This window comes from Terrapene carolina, unplaced genomic scaffold (assembly GCF_002925995.2).
Source record: "Terrapene carolina triunguis isolate 2854851 unplaced genomic scaffold, T_m_triunguis-2.0 Scaffold95, whole genome shotgun sequence".
Taxonomy (NCBI): Eukaryota; Metazoa; Chordata; order Testudines; family Emydidae; genus Terrapene; species Terrapene triunguis.
Window position 1 is genome coordinate 36,221,119 of NW_020664446.1, and position 18,372 is coordinate 36,239,490.

The 18,372-nt window shown below is 36.5% G+C and overlaps 1 protein-coding gene across 2 annotated transcripts in view; it reads left to right on the top strand.

The window, feature by feature from the left end:
- PRKG1 (protein kinase cGMP-dependent 1) overlaps positions 1-18,372 on the top strand; it is an 893,233-nt gene that overhangs the window by 567,136 nt on the left and 307,725 nt on the right. For both annotated transcript variants that reach the window (XM_026650906.2, XM_026650905.2), the window contains exon 4: positions 15,838-15,943. In XM_026650906.2, the coding sequence (XP_026506691.1) occupies positions 15,838-15,943 (106 nt within the window). The remainder of the gene's footprint in view (positions 1-15,837; positions 15,944-18,372) is intronic.

Consider the following 18,372-nt stretch of genomic DNA (forward strand, 5'->3'; position numbering starts at 1 on the left):
AGTACCCTAAGTGTCAGCAGGGATCCTTTCCATCTTAGCTGTTTTGTCCTAATAGAGGTCTGTAATGACCTTCGTTATTTTTCTCAAAGTCCCACTTCAGCTGTTCCATGGCTTGGGAAACACCTTAAGGGTGCAGCATGATCAAAAATTATCTCTTGTTAGAATGTCAAACATTGCCTATATTTTTAATATCATGGTTGTTTTTAAACTACACAGAAATTACGAATAAGCTTGAGAGAGTTATCCCATCAAATTGCCTAATAACATAGAATCCTTCAACATTTAAGATCCAGGCCAAGACTTCATCCTTAATTTATGTGCTTGTCATTTTCCTTTGCAGAAAAAGATTTCTTTACCTTTAACATCAAATTGATTTAATTTTGTTGAAGTGCTAGAAAAACTTCCTCCATGAAGTGGACAATCAAGTTAATGTTTTCTCTGATATATTTGTATTTGTATATAAAGATTATCGTAATATGTAAGCATGTCCTAGTGTACACTCGATCTTCAGAGTAGACAGTATTTAATAAGAAAAATATAATTTTTTAAATCTCTAGTATTCCATAGCATAAGAAAACAAGTCTATAGGACTCAGGCCTTTCTTAAATTTTGCAGTTAGAGTGATTTCTCAGACCGGTGCCATTATCAAATTTCTAGAAGGCTATGAAGCTAATCACTTTACATCTACTACACTAGCAGATCTTAACAATGTTGTAACATCAAGATCAACAATTTTAGAGGGGAAAGTACTGGAAATATGAAGGGAACTCTGGGGAACTCTTTAGTTTCTGTAGCAAATTCTGCATACTGGTAAAGTCAAGTGTTTTCATGAATACCATAACTGAGAGAGGTACTGAAATGATGTTTTGCTGATTGTTAGCATTTATAATAAATGATTTTTTCTTTCTTTTCTGGTTTCATACACCTTTGCAGCTCTAATTAGAATGGAGGTTTTTTTAAGAGCTGTTGTAATAATAGAGATTGTCTTGTTAGAATGTGCCAGTTGTCAGTTTCTCATACGTATTGAAGTCATACCAGACCTTTGTTTTGGGCTTTTGTTGTTGTTGTTATTATTCATGAATTAAAGTATCCAGCAGTGCAGAATTGTAAGAGAAAGTGTCTAACTGTGTAAATGGATTTCTGCATGGCTTCATGCTGGTCTAGCTGCTTCAATAAGCTTTTTAGGAAGTGGGCTCTATTAGCCATTCATTGTAATAAGTGCCCAACCAATGACGAATATCCCAGAAATAGTGCCTTTGGAACAGAAAAGGGCAGTAAAATGATGTTTTGATGAATGTTAATATAATTAATTTTCCCTTTTCCTATTTTGTTAAACTGTGAGTAATTATTTTTATGTTCCAGATCTTTTTATAGCCATTTTTTGGTGATTATAAATGGAAAATGTATTTCCTAGTCGTGTGTGTTCTTGGTTCTCCTTCACTAACCAGATCCCAGAGCAAAGCATCTCAGTACTTATTCTGAGATGAATTCTCTATTCAGTCCTGCCTGAGACATAAAGCTGTCATTGAAATCATGAGAGATTTGTCTGAGTAAGGATTGAGGGAGGGATCTTCTGAGCTGCCCAGCACTCTCGACTTAGTATTGAGGATATTCAGAACTTCACAAAGATCCCAGTTCATCACAGTTCTTCAGCATATGCTTAACTTTAAGCACACAAGAAGTTCCACTGAAGTTAGAGAGTCTATACATATGCTTAAGTATGCTGAAATAGGATTAGCATAAGGACAGCCAGAATAACCCCTAATTACTAACTATAAAAGCTATTTCATACCCATTCTGCAGGACTATATTCAATTCTGGTGATTATTCTGAGGAAGAAAGGGAAGGGCTAATTGCCACCAAACACATTTCTAAGTAGCCGTGCTATTTTGTATGATATGGGAGTTACAAAACAGCATATACTAAATTAGGTGGAACATCTTGTTGACATGAGAGAGGAAGCATGTCTAGTTGATGGAGCAGGGAACTAAGAGGAAGGAAACTTGAGTTCTGTTCATAGTGTCCCATATGGTGATAGGCACAACACTTAAAATTTCTGTGCTTATTTCCCCTTCTATGAAATGGGTATAATACTTTTATTGTGAGGCATAATTAATGTTTATAAATTACTTTAACAGCCTTAGAGGAAAGGCTTCTGTGTAAAATGTGTTAGTAGAATAGCAGCCATGATCTGGTTAGTAGACTGATTCCTCCTATCTTAGATCCAATACAGAGTAAAATGGTCTTTCTTCCAAAAGTGTGCTCCCACATACTTTCTAGTTATTCTTTTTAATATTCAACACTATTACGTGTTTCAAGGGTAACAGTTACTTTAAGAGAAAGAGCTATACTTTTCTGCAATGTTTTAAAAATTTAATTTCGCTCTACTATGAAACAAACTAGTTCTGAGTCTATGCAACGATCTCTTGAAAATTAATCCCAAGTTCTATGCCATCATTTACTGTTTTGCTATTTATTTAAAAAGCCACATCTGATACTGAGTCATCTTTTGTTTGCATTTTAAAATAATTTTTCTTTTTTGTAAAATGACTTGCACTGTCTTGGTTGATCCAGACTCTTTTGAGCAAGGGTGCTGGAACAATGTGTATACTGGGGGTGCTGAGAGCCATTGAACAAAACTGTAAACCCTGTATGAAGGAAAACACTTCAAGCCAGGGGGTGCAGCAGCACCCCCAGCACTCCCAATTCCAGCAGCTATGTTTTTGACTTTCTGGGAAGCAGAGAGGAGAGAAAAAAGAAACAGTTTAACATTATATCCATCCCCACTCAAAAGCATCACCACTTAAAGAATTTTCAAAATTATTCAGCTATACTGAGTGCTTTTAAAGTTTTTGGGTGAAATCTTGGCCCATTGAAGTCAGTGGTTTACATCAATGGGGCCAGGAATTCAACCTTGCTGTTTACCATACTGAAAAATACCACAGCATTGGGGTATTTCCTATACTTTAAATGAGTAATACCCCAAATACTGTGAAAATTAATGGGACCAAATATATATTCAACCCACTTTTATTTTTCTCAGTCCTTGGCAGCAGTGACTCATTAGGTTATGAAACAAAGAGACTAAAGACCATGTTCATCTATTGTACTAGGCTTGTCTTTTTTACTGTTTTACTAGCTAACCTATTCTACTGTCTCCAGAGATCATTTCCTGAAGTACAAGATTTGCATAATTTTCAAATATGAAGTGTGGAAAAAATCTACTCTTTCAGCAGCGCTAGCACAGATGATTTGTGCAGCCTGAAGTTTGAAAAAACAGCTATGCACACAGCATATATTCACAGTAGAATTACAAAATGTTTGTTGTTAGAGAAAGCTGGAGGCAGAGTTCTCATTTACTAATGTATCTCTGGTACCATCCGTACCAGTTTCCCGTAAGCTTAAAATTGCATATTTATGATACTCATTGTGGTTTTAAACCACTTTGACTAGTTAAAATGTAGTATACAGAGGTTTTGCAGATCCTTTACTAATTAGTTAATTACACTGTCATTATTTCAGTTTATCTTTTACAAACACATACAGTACTATATTAAGTACAATTTCTTAAATATTTTTCAGTTTAAAGAAAGTTTAATTAAAAACATGGAAAGACTTTTAATGTAAGGTAAATAAAAAAGATTAACGCTATATATTTTACAGAGGAGATGCATGAGGTGACATGCTGATGGCATATAAAAAGAATCAATTTAAAGACAGATATTTTCCTCTGGCCAGATTATTCCATAACCACCCATTATGAAATTTCTTGAACCGTTCTTTGAAGCATTTGGTACTGACTATTGGTGGTGGTAGGATGCTAGTTACATGGATCAATGATTTGATCTGGTAATGCAAATTCTATGATACTATGTAATATGTAGCAAAAAACTATACCTAATATTGACAGTATAGAAGTTAACTGATCCAAAATTGTCCTCATAAATTATCTTTTAAATACTGATCTGCACACTGCAGATGAAATCCAGCCTTGCTGAAGTCAACGGGAATTTTGCCTTGACTTCACTGGGGCTACAGTGTTTCCATCAGTCAATTGCACTTGACTTAATCCTCTCTGCAGGTATTCCACCTTTTGTTCTGATATCAAGAGTTCTCAGAAGCAACAAGGAATCAAGTCTGGTCAGCTCTGAACATCTTGGTGGCACAGAAAGTTGTGATTCACTAGCTGGACCGCTTCCCTCCATCTATCTACTTCTCTGGGCCGCTTCCCCTACGGCCCCGTGCACCCGCTAGGCCCTTCCCTTCAGGGCCTGCAGCCTGGCAGGCCTCAGGCTAGAGCTCCCTTTTTGCTCCCCGAGCCTGGCCAGCACTGCGCTGTCCGCGGTGCTAGTCTCCCACCTCTGGAGACAGACCTTCCCCTCTCAAAGGCCTGAGACAGACTGCCTGCTCTCGCCCTGAGCAGCCTTTTTATAGGGCTGAGCCTGGCCCTGATTGGCTGCCTCCAATCTGGTCCCTGATTGGCTCCCAATAAGCCCTTCTCCCATTGGCTGTGCGTCTGCGCAGGCCCACTGGCCTGCTGCAGCCCATACTCTCAGGGAGTGGGGCAGCCGCCCCACTACAAGGACTGAGAGAGGAAGATTTGCTTCTGCTTGACGGAGTGTCAGCTCCATAAAAACAAAAAAGAAGTGAGCTTTTTTACCCACGAAAGCTTATGCCCAAATAAATCTGTTAGTCTTTAAGGTGCCACCGGACTCCTGTTGTTTTTGTGGATACAGACTAACACGGCTACCTCCTGATACTTGACAGCTCTATGATACCACAATCTCCTCAGGGCTCTGCCAGCCCTTACCTTGACTTGCAGTTTAACAACAGTTAACAGTTTCCCTCTGAAATCATCTCCCTGTAGCATCCAGCCCCTGCCAATGGATGCTCACATAAATCACCAGGTTTGCTGTCCCCAAGGGAACAGTATAACATCACAGCGATCAGAAGTTTATCATCAAAGTAAAGATAAAAGAGATATTGAGTAAAGATAATGAAAACAGAAATGGTTACATATAAACAAAAATATAACATGCTTTTAGAGTCTAAACTTCACTTTAACAGGCTAAAATCCTTGTCTAAAATGGTTTCTCACCTAAACCAATCTCCCAGTGTCACCAACCAATGTTGCTGGGATTCACCTTTCATGAATGCAAAAAGCACTGTCCTTTTTCCTCATTCACTGATTGGTAACAAAATGTCATTGTGTTTCTCCTTATAATTCCCCAAAACTCTTTGTTTTGTCCCCAGAGTCAGGATGACCTCTGTGGTGGCTCCAAGTTGCCTGCTCATACTAGTTTTCACTCCATTTGCAAATCAGATTTCCACTGTGTTCACTTACAGTGCTTAAACTACATATGAACCTAGGCAAACCCCTTGTCTGGTCATCCTGCCTGGGACACAGACTCTAAAATACATTTCCACTACCTATACACAGCTCCGTAAATATCCATCCAATGATTGAGATTAATGTGACATAAGCTTTTATTAGATACTTTACCTGATATTCTTTACAGATAAATTTGAAAGCAGTGTGCTGGGTATAGTGACTTTGCCAGGCCTGCTAGAAGTTGCTGAAACAGAGTATTGAGCCCTTTGCCAGTTGGCACCAATGGGCTTCTGTGTCACAAATATCCCTATAGCACCAGAGAATATGTTGTAGATACAGGGCCAAATTCTTCCTTCAGTTATATCTGTGCAACCAAAGTCAACGGGGTTCCATAGGTATAACTGAGGCCAGGATTTTTCCTTTAAAGAATAAGTAGAGGAAGAGTGAAGATGGATTGTATCTTTGGGTTTTGTTTTTGAGGTTTTTTTCTTAATGGTACACTCAGACCTATTGATTTCAATGGGAGAAGGAGCTGTCCCAATTTTTCAGTGCGATTTGCTGTCCCCAAGGGAATAAAATAAAGTCTAATAATGAATTACATTACTGTAATTATAATTAAATACCAATTGCAATATGATATTTATTTACTAATTTATTATTAAAGATAAATTGAAATTCTGATCTTAATTTGGACCCTGAGTCATTTCTCCAATACTTCATTACAGACCTCTCTATCTTTCCTGAGCTGTATGATGTCTCTCTAGGTAATGATAAGACCACAGAACTGAAATTGATTTTTTTTTTAAACTATAAATAATTTTATCCTAGGAAAAGGGTGGTGGAAAAAGGATATAGGCAGATGTGGGCTAGAGTTAATGTTAGGTAATCAGACAAAAAATGCTTATACAGAATTGTACATTTTATACTGTACCAAAAAAAAAATACTTTGACTGGGTTTGCTAAAACCTTATGAAGAGGATTTTGTGCCTTCTGTGTATTCTTCCTGTTATGTAACAAATCTTTTATTTAATACATTTCCTTCAGTCATATCCTTTCTCTTTGACCAAAGAAGTTCCAGTAGAAAGCTGTTTTGTGTTAAACCTGCTTATATAAAATGTTTTATTTTAGTTTTTTATTAATATTTATTTTTATCAATTTATCATGTTGGCAGTCAGATCAGATTAATCCATTCTTAGTTTGCTCATATAGCTGTGCATCCAAGACCTTGGGACCTCTTCTGACCTCCGCATTTTATCTCAGAGATAACACAATATCTAAAACAGTGTTTGTTATCACATGTTCTGTCTGATCTGTTCCCATCCCATCTAAATTAAATGTGGTGTCAGCACTATTAGCAAGCATGGTGATTCCAGCATAAATAGTTATGAAGAAACCTTTCTTAAGAAATTAATGTAACTGTCCACTAGCCACTACTACCCTTAAGGGGCAGACTACCCAGTCACATAAGGCCACCTGTGTTAAAGACAGGTATGATAAAAATACTTTAATTGAAACACTTATTAAGGAGACTTAAATATGATAATGCATCAATTAAGTAAACAATTATAAAAGACTCCTTCAGTTGAGACATTCTAAGTTTAAAAAAAAACGTGATTTTCTTCAGTGTTGTTTTTCTTTTATTTTTATCTTAGCTCTTATTTACTTACATTTAAAAACTAGGACATTTTATGGAAAAAAAATTATAATCACAATATTAAGTTTGTGAGATCAAGCATACAAAAGTCAGGACATTCCAAATTTATTGAGTGATGCTCTGGCTCCACTGAAGTCAGTGGGAGTTTTGCTATTGACATCAATGGAGTTTGTATTCCACCCATTGTTTCTAAGATAATATTAACCATGTTGTTACAGGTCTTGATTCTGCTGTTCTTATGTAGGAGAAATGCCCGTTGAAGTTAATTGGAGATTTTATTGAGAAAGGCCAAATCAGGCCGTCCTACTATTTTTTACTGAAGTGGAAAAAGTAGCTTGTGCTCATGGACTTACATGCTGTCTCCTAATTCCTATTCCCTACACCACCGACCCCCAGCTCCTGCCTCCCGCCCTCCCTCTCCCACTGCTCATATTGAATCACTCTGCCCTGACTCCTGGCACCCTCCCCATCTGCTCCCATCCTCCGTGACCTGCACCTCTCACCCTCTGCTCTTGTCTAACCTCAGCTCCTGTCCTCCCAACTTCCGCTCCCCCTTTCCACTGGCCTCTGGCCTCCAATGGCCTTCTCTCCAACATCTCCAACCACTACTATGTCCCTCTCCCTCTCTATTTCTATCCCTCCCCGCTCCTGCTCCTGCCCCTCCCCATCCTCTAGTTCATTCTACCCAGCTTTCCCCCATATCCTCCCCAACCCCACCCCGTTGCTTACCTCTCTGTATCCCAGCATGGCTGATTCCTGCTTCTCCTCAACATTGCCAGCAGACAGAGGGCAGACTCTAAATGTATAAATTCTCACTTCAATGGAGTTATGACAACTTACACCAGCTGAGGCTCTGCCCTATGTACTTAGTAAATATAACTAAACTGACCCTGAAAATAACTACTCCTAGATGGGTGAATATATGAGTTAAATAATGACCTCAGTTACACAAAATACACATATGGAAATCCTGCTCACAGCCATATTAACACAAACAAATTTGCCAAGACACAAAGGACAGTAATGTGAGCCTCCTATAGAGTGCAGAATAGCACCTGGTTTAAGTACATGGGTTTTTTGGTTAAAAAAAGGGGCAAAACTGAACCCTAAGAAGGTAGTATGATGCATTAATATATAGCACAGGCTAATGCTCCTATCATCACTTAAAAAACCCTAAAGCAGTTTGCAACATAGATGTGTAAAAATATGTGCTCAGATGTAGCGTAATATGCTGCCACAAGTGAGACAGGGATTAGAATCCAATGTTGGAACTCACTTTTTTGCCCATCTGTGGGGTTTTCCAAGCTACTGCTGAGGCCTTAGGACCTTTTCCCCTTCTCATTTTCCCCCCTTTTTATTCTCAGTGTTTTGGAAGTGGCAGCTTCTTGTACGAGTAAGATATTAGACAAACACAATTGCTTTTTAAAAATGGATGTTATTTTCCTCTTTATAAATGGATTGGGTGATACAGTGAGACCTTAAGAAAATTAGCCCATTAGCACTACCAAGAGCAAAGCCATAACAGCGGCAGACACAGTGCATGCCTCTCTGCACAGCTCTTAGTGCATCTATCAGTGCTGTGCCTACAGAAAAAGATAGGCTTTCATTTTTTATTGAAAAAGCGTACTTATCAAATTAGATAATATCTCATATATGGCCTGTAAACACTCCAGATATTCAAACATTTGGCTTACTTTTGAACAGCAGTTACCATCACTACTCCAAGTGAGCAACGTTGCTCTTTCGATACTCCCGTTCAGAGTGTATCGTGGTTTTGTGATGCACATATGTATACATTTCTGACATTTGAACTCAACTACCTGGAGATAACATTTATCTCATAGAACTAAACAAAAACGATTAAAATGTCAAAGTAGGAAATGGAAAGCTAGGGTAAATGGAATAACCCGTAAGCTAACCCAGCTCAACCTAACATAGGCCTTTATTATCTGCTTAAACTTAAATAGTTTCAGAAGGCTTGTAAAAATTTATATCTTACTTCACTTGAGGATGATTATTGTGAAGTGTTTATACAGTGGAGTCGCATCATAGACGCATTTAACTTATGTGATTTTAACTATATGCGCTCGGCAAAACAAAACAAAAAAGAGAAAAATAACTTCCCCAAAATAATTCCTGGAGCATATCTTTAAAAACAAAAACAAATTATTGAAGAGTTTGACAGCAAATTACTTTATCATAGCAGAACATTTTAATTTTCTTTAAATAGCATTAGATTTACACCTTAAAATAGCTTCACATACTTATAAGAATTTTCATTGTTTCTAAGGAACAGGAAGTGGGTGAATGTTTTTAACTCCACAATACAAAATATGGAAAGCTTAATGCAAAATTTGAAGTCACTTCTTAATCCAACATAAAACGTATGAAAACACAGTCTATCCACTAATTCCATATTCACTCCATCACTATTTTTGCTATTCAGCACCATACAGTATCCATACATTCAAGATGCAGTGGAAATCTCAGCATGAAAGATAAATAACAGCCATACAATGTGCCAAATACAAACAATTTTGAAATTGCCAGACTGATGAGATCACTTAAATTTTTGAGTTTCTGCTTTTTCATTTCCAAAAGAAAGTGACTGTTTTAGAAGGACAGCTTTTCCTGCTTCTAAAGAGTTTAACCCAGCAGGATTCTGCTGAACATGGAGGATGAAACAAAGTGACTAAAATCATCAGCAAAGAATGGAGAACAGGGAGGCATTCTTCAGACTTTTCCTATTGATTTGCTAAACAACATGCAAATCATTCCCTCCCCTTCTCCTGGAGGAGGCAAATAACCTCCATAAAAATTAGTTATATCACTTGAATCTTTCAGCGGAGAGATTCAAACACCTAGAAAGTAGATGCCAATTTCATATTAGTTTTCTTTTTTTTACTTGGTGTGTATGGCACTATTTGTACAGAAATATATTGGTAACTATAATAAATAAGTAATACCGATTTTTTTAATATTGTGCTCATCATCAGTAGATATGAAAGCACTTTACACAAGAGATCAATATCAATATCCCATTTTACAGACGGAGAAACTAAGGCACAAAAAGGGGAAGTTACTTGTCCAACATCACCCAGCAGATTGTTCATATACATTTGACAACAAAAAGCTAAATATTCAAATGTAGCCCTTGAATGTCTGTCTTTAAAGTCAAAAAGACTTCAGATCTAGTCTAAGCATTTACTTTCACAACACAATTTGGAGAGTCTAAAACCTTGTAAACGCTGCTTACAGTGGTTTCATTATAGAGATAACACATTTTTTAATGAACCATTGTAACAAGTAAATGTCATTCCTATTGATTAGGACAGGGGTAGGCAACCTATGGCACGGGTGCCAAAGGCAGCACGCGAGCTGATTTTCAGTGGCACTCACACTGCCCGGGTCCTGGCCACTGGTCCGGGGGGCTATGCATTTTAATTTAACTTTAAATGAAGCTTCTTAAACATTTTAAAAACCTTATTTACTTTACATACTACAATAGTTTAGTTCTATATTATAGACTTATAGAAAGAGACCTTCTAAAAACATTAAAATGTATTACTGGCACGCAAAACCTTAAATTAGAGTGAATAAATGAAGACTCGGCACACCACTTCTGAAAGGTTGCCGACCCCTGGATTAGGACATCATAATAAATAAACAAATAAATAAATAATGGTCACAGTACTAACATAACAGACATTCTAACAAAATAAAAATGGAAGTATATTCAATTATATCTGTATGTTGAAGAGCTCTCATCACTATAGATTGATTGAAGTTTTAAATATTGAAGATATTAAATGTAAAGATGGACGATTTAAATATTCATTGCTTATTAACTTATAAGGGAATTTCAGGGTCTAAATAATCAGATGATGCACAAATGTACTTCTCATCCAAAAAGAGTGATGATATTTTTTAAAAATTGTACATTGTTGAAAATCAGCTCTCTACTGGAAATTGTAACACTAGCTCATATCTGCCAAGAATTAAGGGCTGGTCTATATGAACATTTAGATCACATGAAGCTGGGATGTGACTCTACCATGCAATAGTCAGCTGCATACTAACTGTCCCTGTGGAACTTGCTGATGCACCCTAACAGTTCATTAGTGTGCTTTGATTCAAACCCCAACTATCTACAATCTATATGCTCTTATAGACAAGCCCAAAGTCCCAGCAATTTCATTTGTTACCAGCAGTTTCCATTTTCTCTTCCCTTTTAACCACAATGTGATGAGTCAGCCACTACTATTGACATGATGTAGGGTACACACATATAAAATACAGGCTGATGTAAAGACCTATATTTGGGTTGGATTCATTCAGACTGTGTAAATGACAATTACACAAGAATTTTATTGTATTTGTTAATAACTATTAACAGATAAAGCAATTGCTTCCTTGTCTACATGAGACTTTAATTGTTTTATTTTGCATGTATCTAAAGTGTTTTACTGTGTAATCTTGGAGCATTACTGGCTTTCAGGGACATTTGGTCACCCTAAACATGCAGGGCCTTATTTTCAGAAGTCATAGGAATTGTGGATGCTCTGCACCTCTGTAGATGAGATCCACAGAACTATGCACTTACAAAATCATGAGTGAGCATACTCTCTTCTTGTTCACATGAAAATTTTATTTTCATTCTTGGACTCTGACTCATATGGTTTTGGCAATATCTGTTGCCTTCAGAATTTCTCAATATGCAGTTCACTATAATTCTTTACTGTCTCTTTATATTCTTATTGATGTTGACAATTTTCCATTTGAGTGAGAGCAATGTGTTTTGTTTAGGAAAAGAAATGATGCCTAGCAGAAAGGCAAATCACATTCTCAATTAAATTTGACTAGAATTGGGAATTTGGAGTACATAGGAACTTATTTTGAGAACTCCCAGATAAAAATAAATAAAAGTGGAATTATGGTCGAGAGTACATAAAATATATTAGAGATATTATAATTATCTCAAAATCCAAGCATTATTAACTAAGGAAATTCAGAGTTAAGCTTAAACTTAAAAGAAATCCAAAATGTTAAGATATGGAAGTGCACAATTAAGGCACCCAAACAACCTTAACTCTGCTCTGTAGTGACATCATGCAATAACTGTATAATTATGATGAAGGTACGTAGCGTGTGATGCCAGATGAGATTCAATTGATTTTTGAAGACACATTCAATGTTTTCTCCCTCATAATGTTTAGATGACCTATCCTTTATATGAAGGCTTGAGCCCCTTTTACTGATCACAGATTACCTGCACACCTCCATACTTGTTGAATTAATCTAGAATCATAGAATCGTAGGACTGGAAGGGACCTGATCTAGTCTAGTCCCCTGCACTCATGGACCATCTAGACCATCCCTAACAGATGTCTGGAGATTTTTAAGAGCAAGTTAGTCAATGACAGAGATTCCACAACCTCCCTAGGCAATTTATTCCGGTGCTTAACCACTCTGACAGTTAGGAAGTTTTTCCTAAATATCCATCCTAAACCGTCTTTGCTGCAATTTAAGCCCATTACTTCTAGTCCTATCCTCAGAGGTTAACGAGAACAATTTACCTCCCCTCCTTTTAACAACCTTTTATGTACTTGAAAACCATTATCATGTCCCCCCTCAGTCTTCTCTTCTCCAGGCTAAACAAACCCAATTTTTTCAATCTTCCCTCATAGCTCATGCTTTCTAAACTTTTAATCATTGTTGTTGCTCTTCTCTGGACTTTCTCTAATTTGTTCACATCTTTCCTGAAATTTAGCACCCAGAACTAGACATAATACTCCATTTGTCCTAAGTTATTCTTCCACTCTACGTCCTAATCACCACGGAGTAGAGTGGAAGAATAACTTCTTGTGTCTTGCTTACAATACTTCTGCCAATACATCCCAGAATGATGCTTGTTTTTTTGTGAACAGTGTTACATTGTTCACTCATATTTAGCAAGTGATCCACTATGACCCCCATATCCTTTTCTGCAATACTCTTTTCTAGGCCATCTTTTCCCATTTTGTATGTGTGCAACTGATTGTTCCTTCCTAAGTGGAGTAATTTGCATTTGTCCTTATTGAATTCCATCCTATTTATTTCAGACCATTTCTCCAGTTTGTCCAGATTATTCTGAATTTTAATCCTATCTTCCAAAGCACTTTCATCCCCTCCCATCTTGGTATTTCTGCAAACTTTATAATTATACTCTCTATGCCATTATCTAAATCATTGATGAAGATATTGAACAGAATCAGAGCCAGAACTGATTCCTGCAGGACCCCACTCAATATGCCCTTCCAGCTTGACTGGGAAACCACTGATGATTACTCTCTGTGAATGGTTTTCTAACCAGTTATGCACCCATTTTATAGTAGCTCCATCTAGATTGTATTTCTCTAGTTTGTTTATGAGAAGGTCATGGAAGACCGTATCAAAAGCCTTACTAAAGTCAATATATACCATATCCACCACTTAGGCCCCCCCCCACCCTCCCAAAGGCTTGTTACCCTGTCAAAGAAAGCTATTAGGTTGATTTGACATGATTTGTTCTTGACAAATCCATGCTGACTCTTACTTATCACCTTATTATCTTCTAAGTGTTTGCAAATTGATTGCTTAATTATTTGCTGTGTTATCTTTCCGGGTACTGAAGTTAAGATGACTATCCTGTAATTCCCCAGGTTGTCCTTATTTCCCTTTTTATAGATTGGCACTATATTTGCCCTTTTCCAGTCCTCTGAAATCTCTCCTGTCTTCCTGACTTCTCGAAGATAATCACTAATGGTTCAGATATGTCCTCAGTCAGCTCCTTGAGTATTCTAGGATGTATTTCATCAGCCATTGGTGACTTGAAGACATATAACTTGTCAAAGTAATTTTTAACTTATTCTTTCCCTATTTTAGCCTCTGATCCTATCTCATTTTCACAGGCATTCACTATGTTAGACGTTCAATCATTACTAACCTTTTTGGTGAAAACTGAAACAAAAAAGTCTGTTAGCACTTCTGCCGTTTCCACATTTTCTGATATTGTCCCCCCCCCCCCATTGAGTAACAGGCCTACCCTGTCTTTGGTCTTCCTCTTGTTTCTAATATATTTGTAGAATGTTTTCATATTACCCTTTATGACTCTAGCTAGTTTAATCTCATTTTGTGTGTTGGATTTTCTAATTTTGTCCTATATACTAATCTAATCTAATGTGAAAATAATAAAAAAATTCAACATGGCCACTACAGCACTGCAGGTATGTATTTTCTCATAAATATTTGAGCTGGTATTTGTGATGCTTTTGCTTTCTGCAAATGTTATAGTTGATAAAACTTACAAATATGAATGTTTATGAATTAAAGGAGATGTGAATATCAGCTAAGTGATTTGATGGCTTTTATTCACAAGAATATTTGTGAATTCTTTATGCCTAATTCCATTTCCCGTAGTCTATCTCTACTGGATATGAAGTTTGCTTGAGTTACTTCCCAAAAGCAAAAGTAGAAGTGGTTCTCTTTAAAAAGGAAATCTGCTTCCCTACGTATTCTTATTTAAGTGCAGCACCATTAGAAATTTTTGTATAGCCAAGTTTCTAAGTTAATGTATGTAAAATGAAATTTGAATATATTGTCTAAACCAAGTCAGAGTTGATACTCTCACAGGACCATTTTGGAGCCTGCATCTGTGCTTTCACTTCAAGTGAGAATACAACTTTAATATGACAACTTCTTTTCCTCTCTCACATTGAGCACTCCTATTTCATAAGACAGTACAATTGTCTGAACATGCAACAGCAGTAATACTTTTCATTGTAGTGAACGTTTTCTGAAGTCACTGTTAATCTTTCACAAATAATTTCTACAAACGGTCATTTAATCTGTCTACATGAGGGATTTTAACAATATCATACGATAGTTGCTTCTTAATACAGAGGTTGTCTCACTGTACAGCCACCTCAGCTCCTATTTGAAGTTGTGTAGACCTTCTTCCCTCTCATTTATGATTGTGAGACATCCCTGTGGCAACTACAGCATTTGCCTCTGAAGAAAAATATTTAATTCAGTTTTAGCTGTCTCATAATGCAATTTGACAGATGAGAATAGGAAAGAGAGTCAGCACCATGAGACCAGCTAGCTCTCTGTGGATGAATGAAAGTGCTTTGTGGACCACAAGTGTTCCTCTTTCCCAGTTGGGGACTTCTGCTATAAAGTATATGATGTGTTTTAATAATCCATGACTGAGAAATACTGGAATTTGTCATGGACACTGAAACCAAAATTTTGGGGGTAAATCCTCATTAAAGCAGGTTTCCCCATCCCCTTTAAAGGTGTTCTTACATCAAGATATAGTAGGACAGGGATCTTGAAAAACCCTTTTACGCCAGTGGAAATTTTACCATTTACTTTGATGGCAGTAGGATCATATCCTACTTAACTTTGTTCCCTCTAAATCATGGATAAGTCTAAAACAATTCTCAAATCATGTGGTATCAGTAATTGTGTATATGACATAACTTATTGTAGTGATGAATAGAGTCCTTTTTGTTCCTTTCATTCACCATACACTGTAAAAACTTCCTATGTGCATTTACTCCAACACTTTCCGATAGCACAGTTCTTCCTAAGGCATTTTCCCAAAAACCCACATACCATGATGAGATCTTTGAGTAAAATTAGATCTATTTTTGAATCATGCATGTTCAGTCCATTGCCCAGTAAATTATTTTTATGTTAATAGTTTAAGTTTGTAAAAGCTAGTAATTTCCATGTTCTCATGAATAATTAATTTCCTCTGCAGTTCACAAAAGGTTTTTCACATTTGAGATTTGCTAATTAAATTTTCCCCTTGTCTTGTTTTTTCCAGCTCTCGTAAATGTGAAACTTTGGGCTATTGATCGGCAATGTTTTCAAACTATAATGATGAGGACAGGCCTCATCAAGCATACTGAGTATATGGAATTTTTAAAAAGGTATGGCACATGTTTACTTTTTGAAAAATACATTAAAACTCCTGTCCTCACTTATGGCTTTTGGTGAGTGCAGTGTATTGATTGTCTCCTCTTCTCCTCTCTTCTAATGTGTTGTTAAACCACCTATACGCCATATCATACAGAAAAAAAGGAGGAACACTGGAGATAGTAGTCTCATTACTGTTCATTTCTTCTAATTGTAAGTTATTAGTTTGCATCATCATTTGCAAAGAGGACCACATCAGAACTGCACCAAAACACAGTTTGCATTTTAAAAGACTGAACATTTATGAGAGTCATTCAAAACTACCTCATTAAAGAAAATACATGTCAGAGAAATGAATTATAACTTCCCAGTAGAAAAAAATCTAGTTTATATGCTGTTTAGGAAATCATTCAATTTAAAGTGCATTTTTGTTCCTCTGTCGAACAGATGCAAAAGCAAGTGAAACAAAGTTTTGTTGTATAGGCTTCTATGGGAAATGGGTCAGTTGACTAACATAAAGGAGTCATAAAGTGATGTCTTCTCCTTCAAACCTGAATTTAATCTTACAAATTTTATTCAGTTCCTGGAGCCATCTCAAAGCATCATAAATCTGCCTTACTTTAGTAATGCATAATTCCCCAATAACTAAGTATATTATGGCAATAAAGAATGAAGTCAGTTTTATGTTGATGAAATAAGTTTTAAAAGGCCAAACACTGCAGTTCTTTTTCTGGAAAAATTACCACTTGAGGTCAGTGTGTGATTACAGGTAGCAACTTAATCACTAAATACTTCATCACATGTTTTTCCCAGACAACAACCTTTCCCATAGACTTTAGTGCTACTGAATCATTTCCATTCCAATCCTGATCCCTGACACTGTATGTCACATACCAGGAGCTGGTGAAAGAGTGTACTGAGGTGCTGAATAAATACATGGTGGAATCACCATTTCTCTCCTCCTCATAAAGTTTTGGGTGAGAAGGGACTCTCGGATTTGGCCTTTTCCAAAAATAAATGAATTTTATATCATTGTTATTTTTGATTTTTTTCAGTTTGCTTTCAGAAGTAATCATGACTATTTCAGTAATTTTATGATTAAATTTAATTACAAGGTATTTTCAACCATAATTATATTATATCTCTGTTCTTTAAAGAGCCTTTTGATTAAATGCACTATATGATACAGAAGTGTCCTAAACAGTAAAAATTACTGCAATAAATACTGAACATTGTCTCAGATGAATTAGATATTTTTATTAACAAATTATCCTCTCTACTCTACTTTTGTTTTCTTTTGTTCTAAGATGAAACATATATTTACCAAGATATATACTTCATGATACTGTAACATAGTAGTACTTGCTAACATTGAGATCACTAATGCTTTATATTATACAGTTTTATGTGGTTAATTTACTTTGTTTCTGACCTACGTTTCACATATTTTCTTTTTTTTAAGTGTACGATTATAAAACCATACAAAATACATTTACCCTTTCTTTCAAAAATATAATGTGTGTAGAGGTAAGCTGAATTGATTCTGGAAAACTCAAATGAGGACTCTGGAAGAAGGAGGGATCCTGTGTGAAAAAATACTATGTAATGATGTAGTTAAAGACTGTATTATAATGTGAGGGGGGAGGGGGCAAATTAAGGAGGCACAGACAATGACAAAGACCCATAACTGATAACTGGAGCAGAAATAGTTCAGCCTGACTTTAGACAAACAGGGAAAGTTGTCACAGTGGGAAGGTGTAGAAATTTGACAGTTTGTTCAGAATGCCTCAGTATCACAATAAATTTGAGGTGGGACAGTTCCACAAAGGACAGGGAGTGACATAACTGAGAGATTAATATTGTAATTAAACTCATGGCGGTGGGGGGGGGGATATTTTCAGAGCCACAAATGGCAGTTAGGCACCTAACTCCTTCTGAAAGTCAGTGGTGGTAAAGTACCAAACTGCTATTTGTGCCTTTGAAAAATCTCCCCCATAGATATCTTCGACCGGGAATCAAAAACCAATGAACTGGCCTAAGCAACTTCCAAGTAGGACAAAATATATAGCAGTAGGGAATTGAGAGTACACTGGGAGTTGCCAGTTACCTAAGAACTACCTGCAAGCCTAGCCAGTAGGTTGTTTCATTCCCCCCATATTCTTGGTTTTCTTTCTGATTTAGTGGGTGTGTAGCTCTACCTATCAACCCTCAAAATTCTCAATAATTCACTTGTTTTGGGAATTAACTCTCGCTTTTCAAGTGTTTTTATTGTATAAACATTTACAATGTCTTTCAACCTTTTCAGTTCTCATATTTCTGTCCTTTCTTTCTACAAACACTGTATCATTCATCTCTTTGTTTCATTATGCCTCATGAGGCTTCATGTCCTTCATAAGGTTTTCCCCATGCTTGGAATGTTACCATCGTTACAAAAGTTTACTTG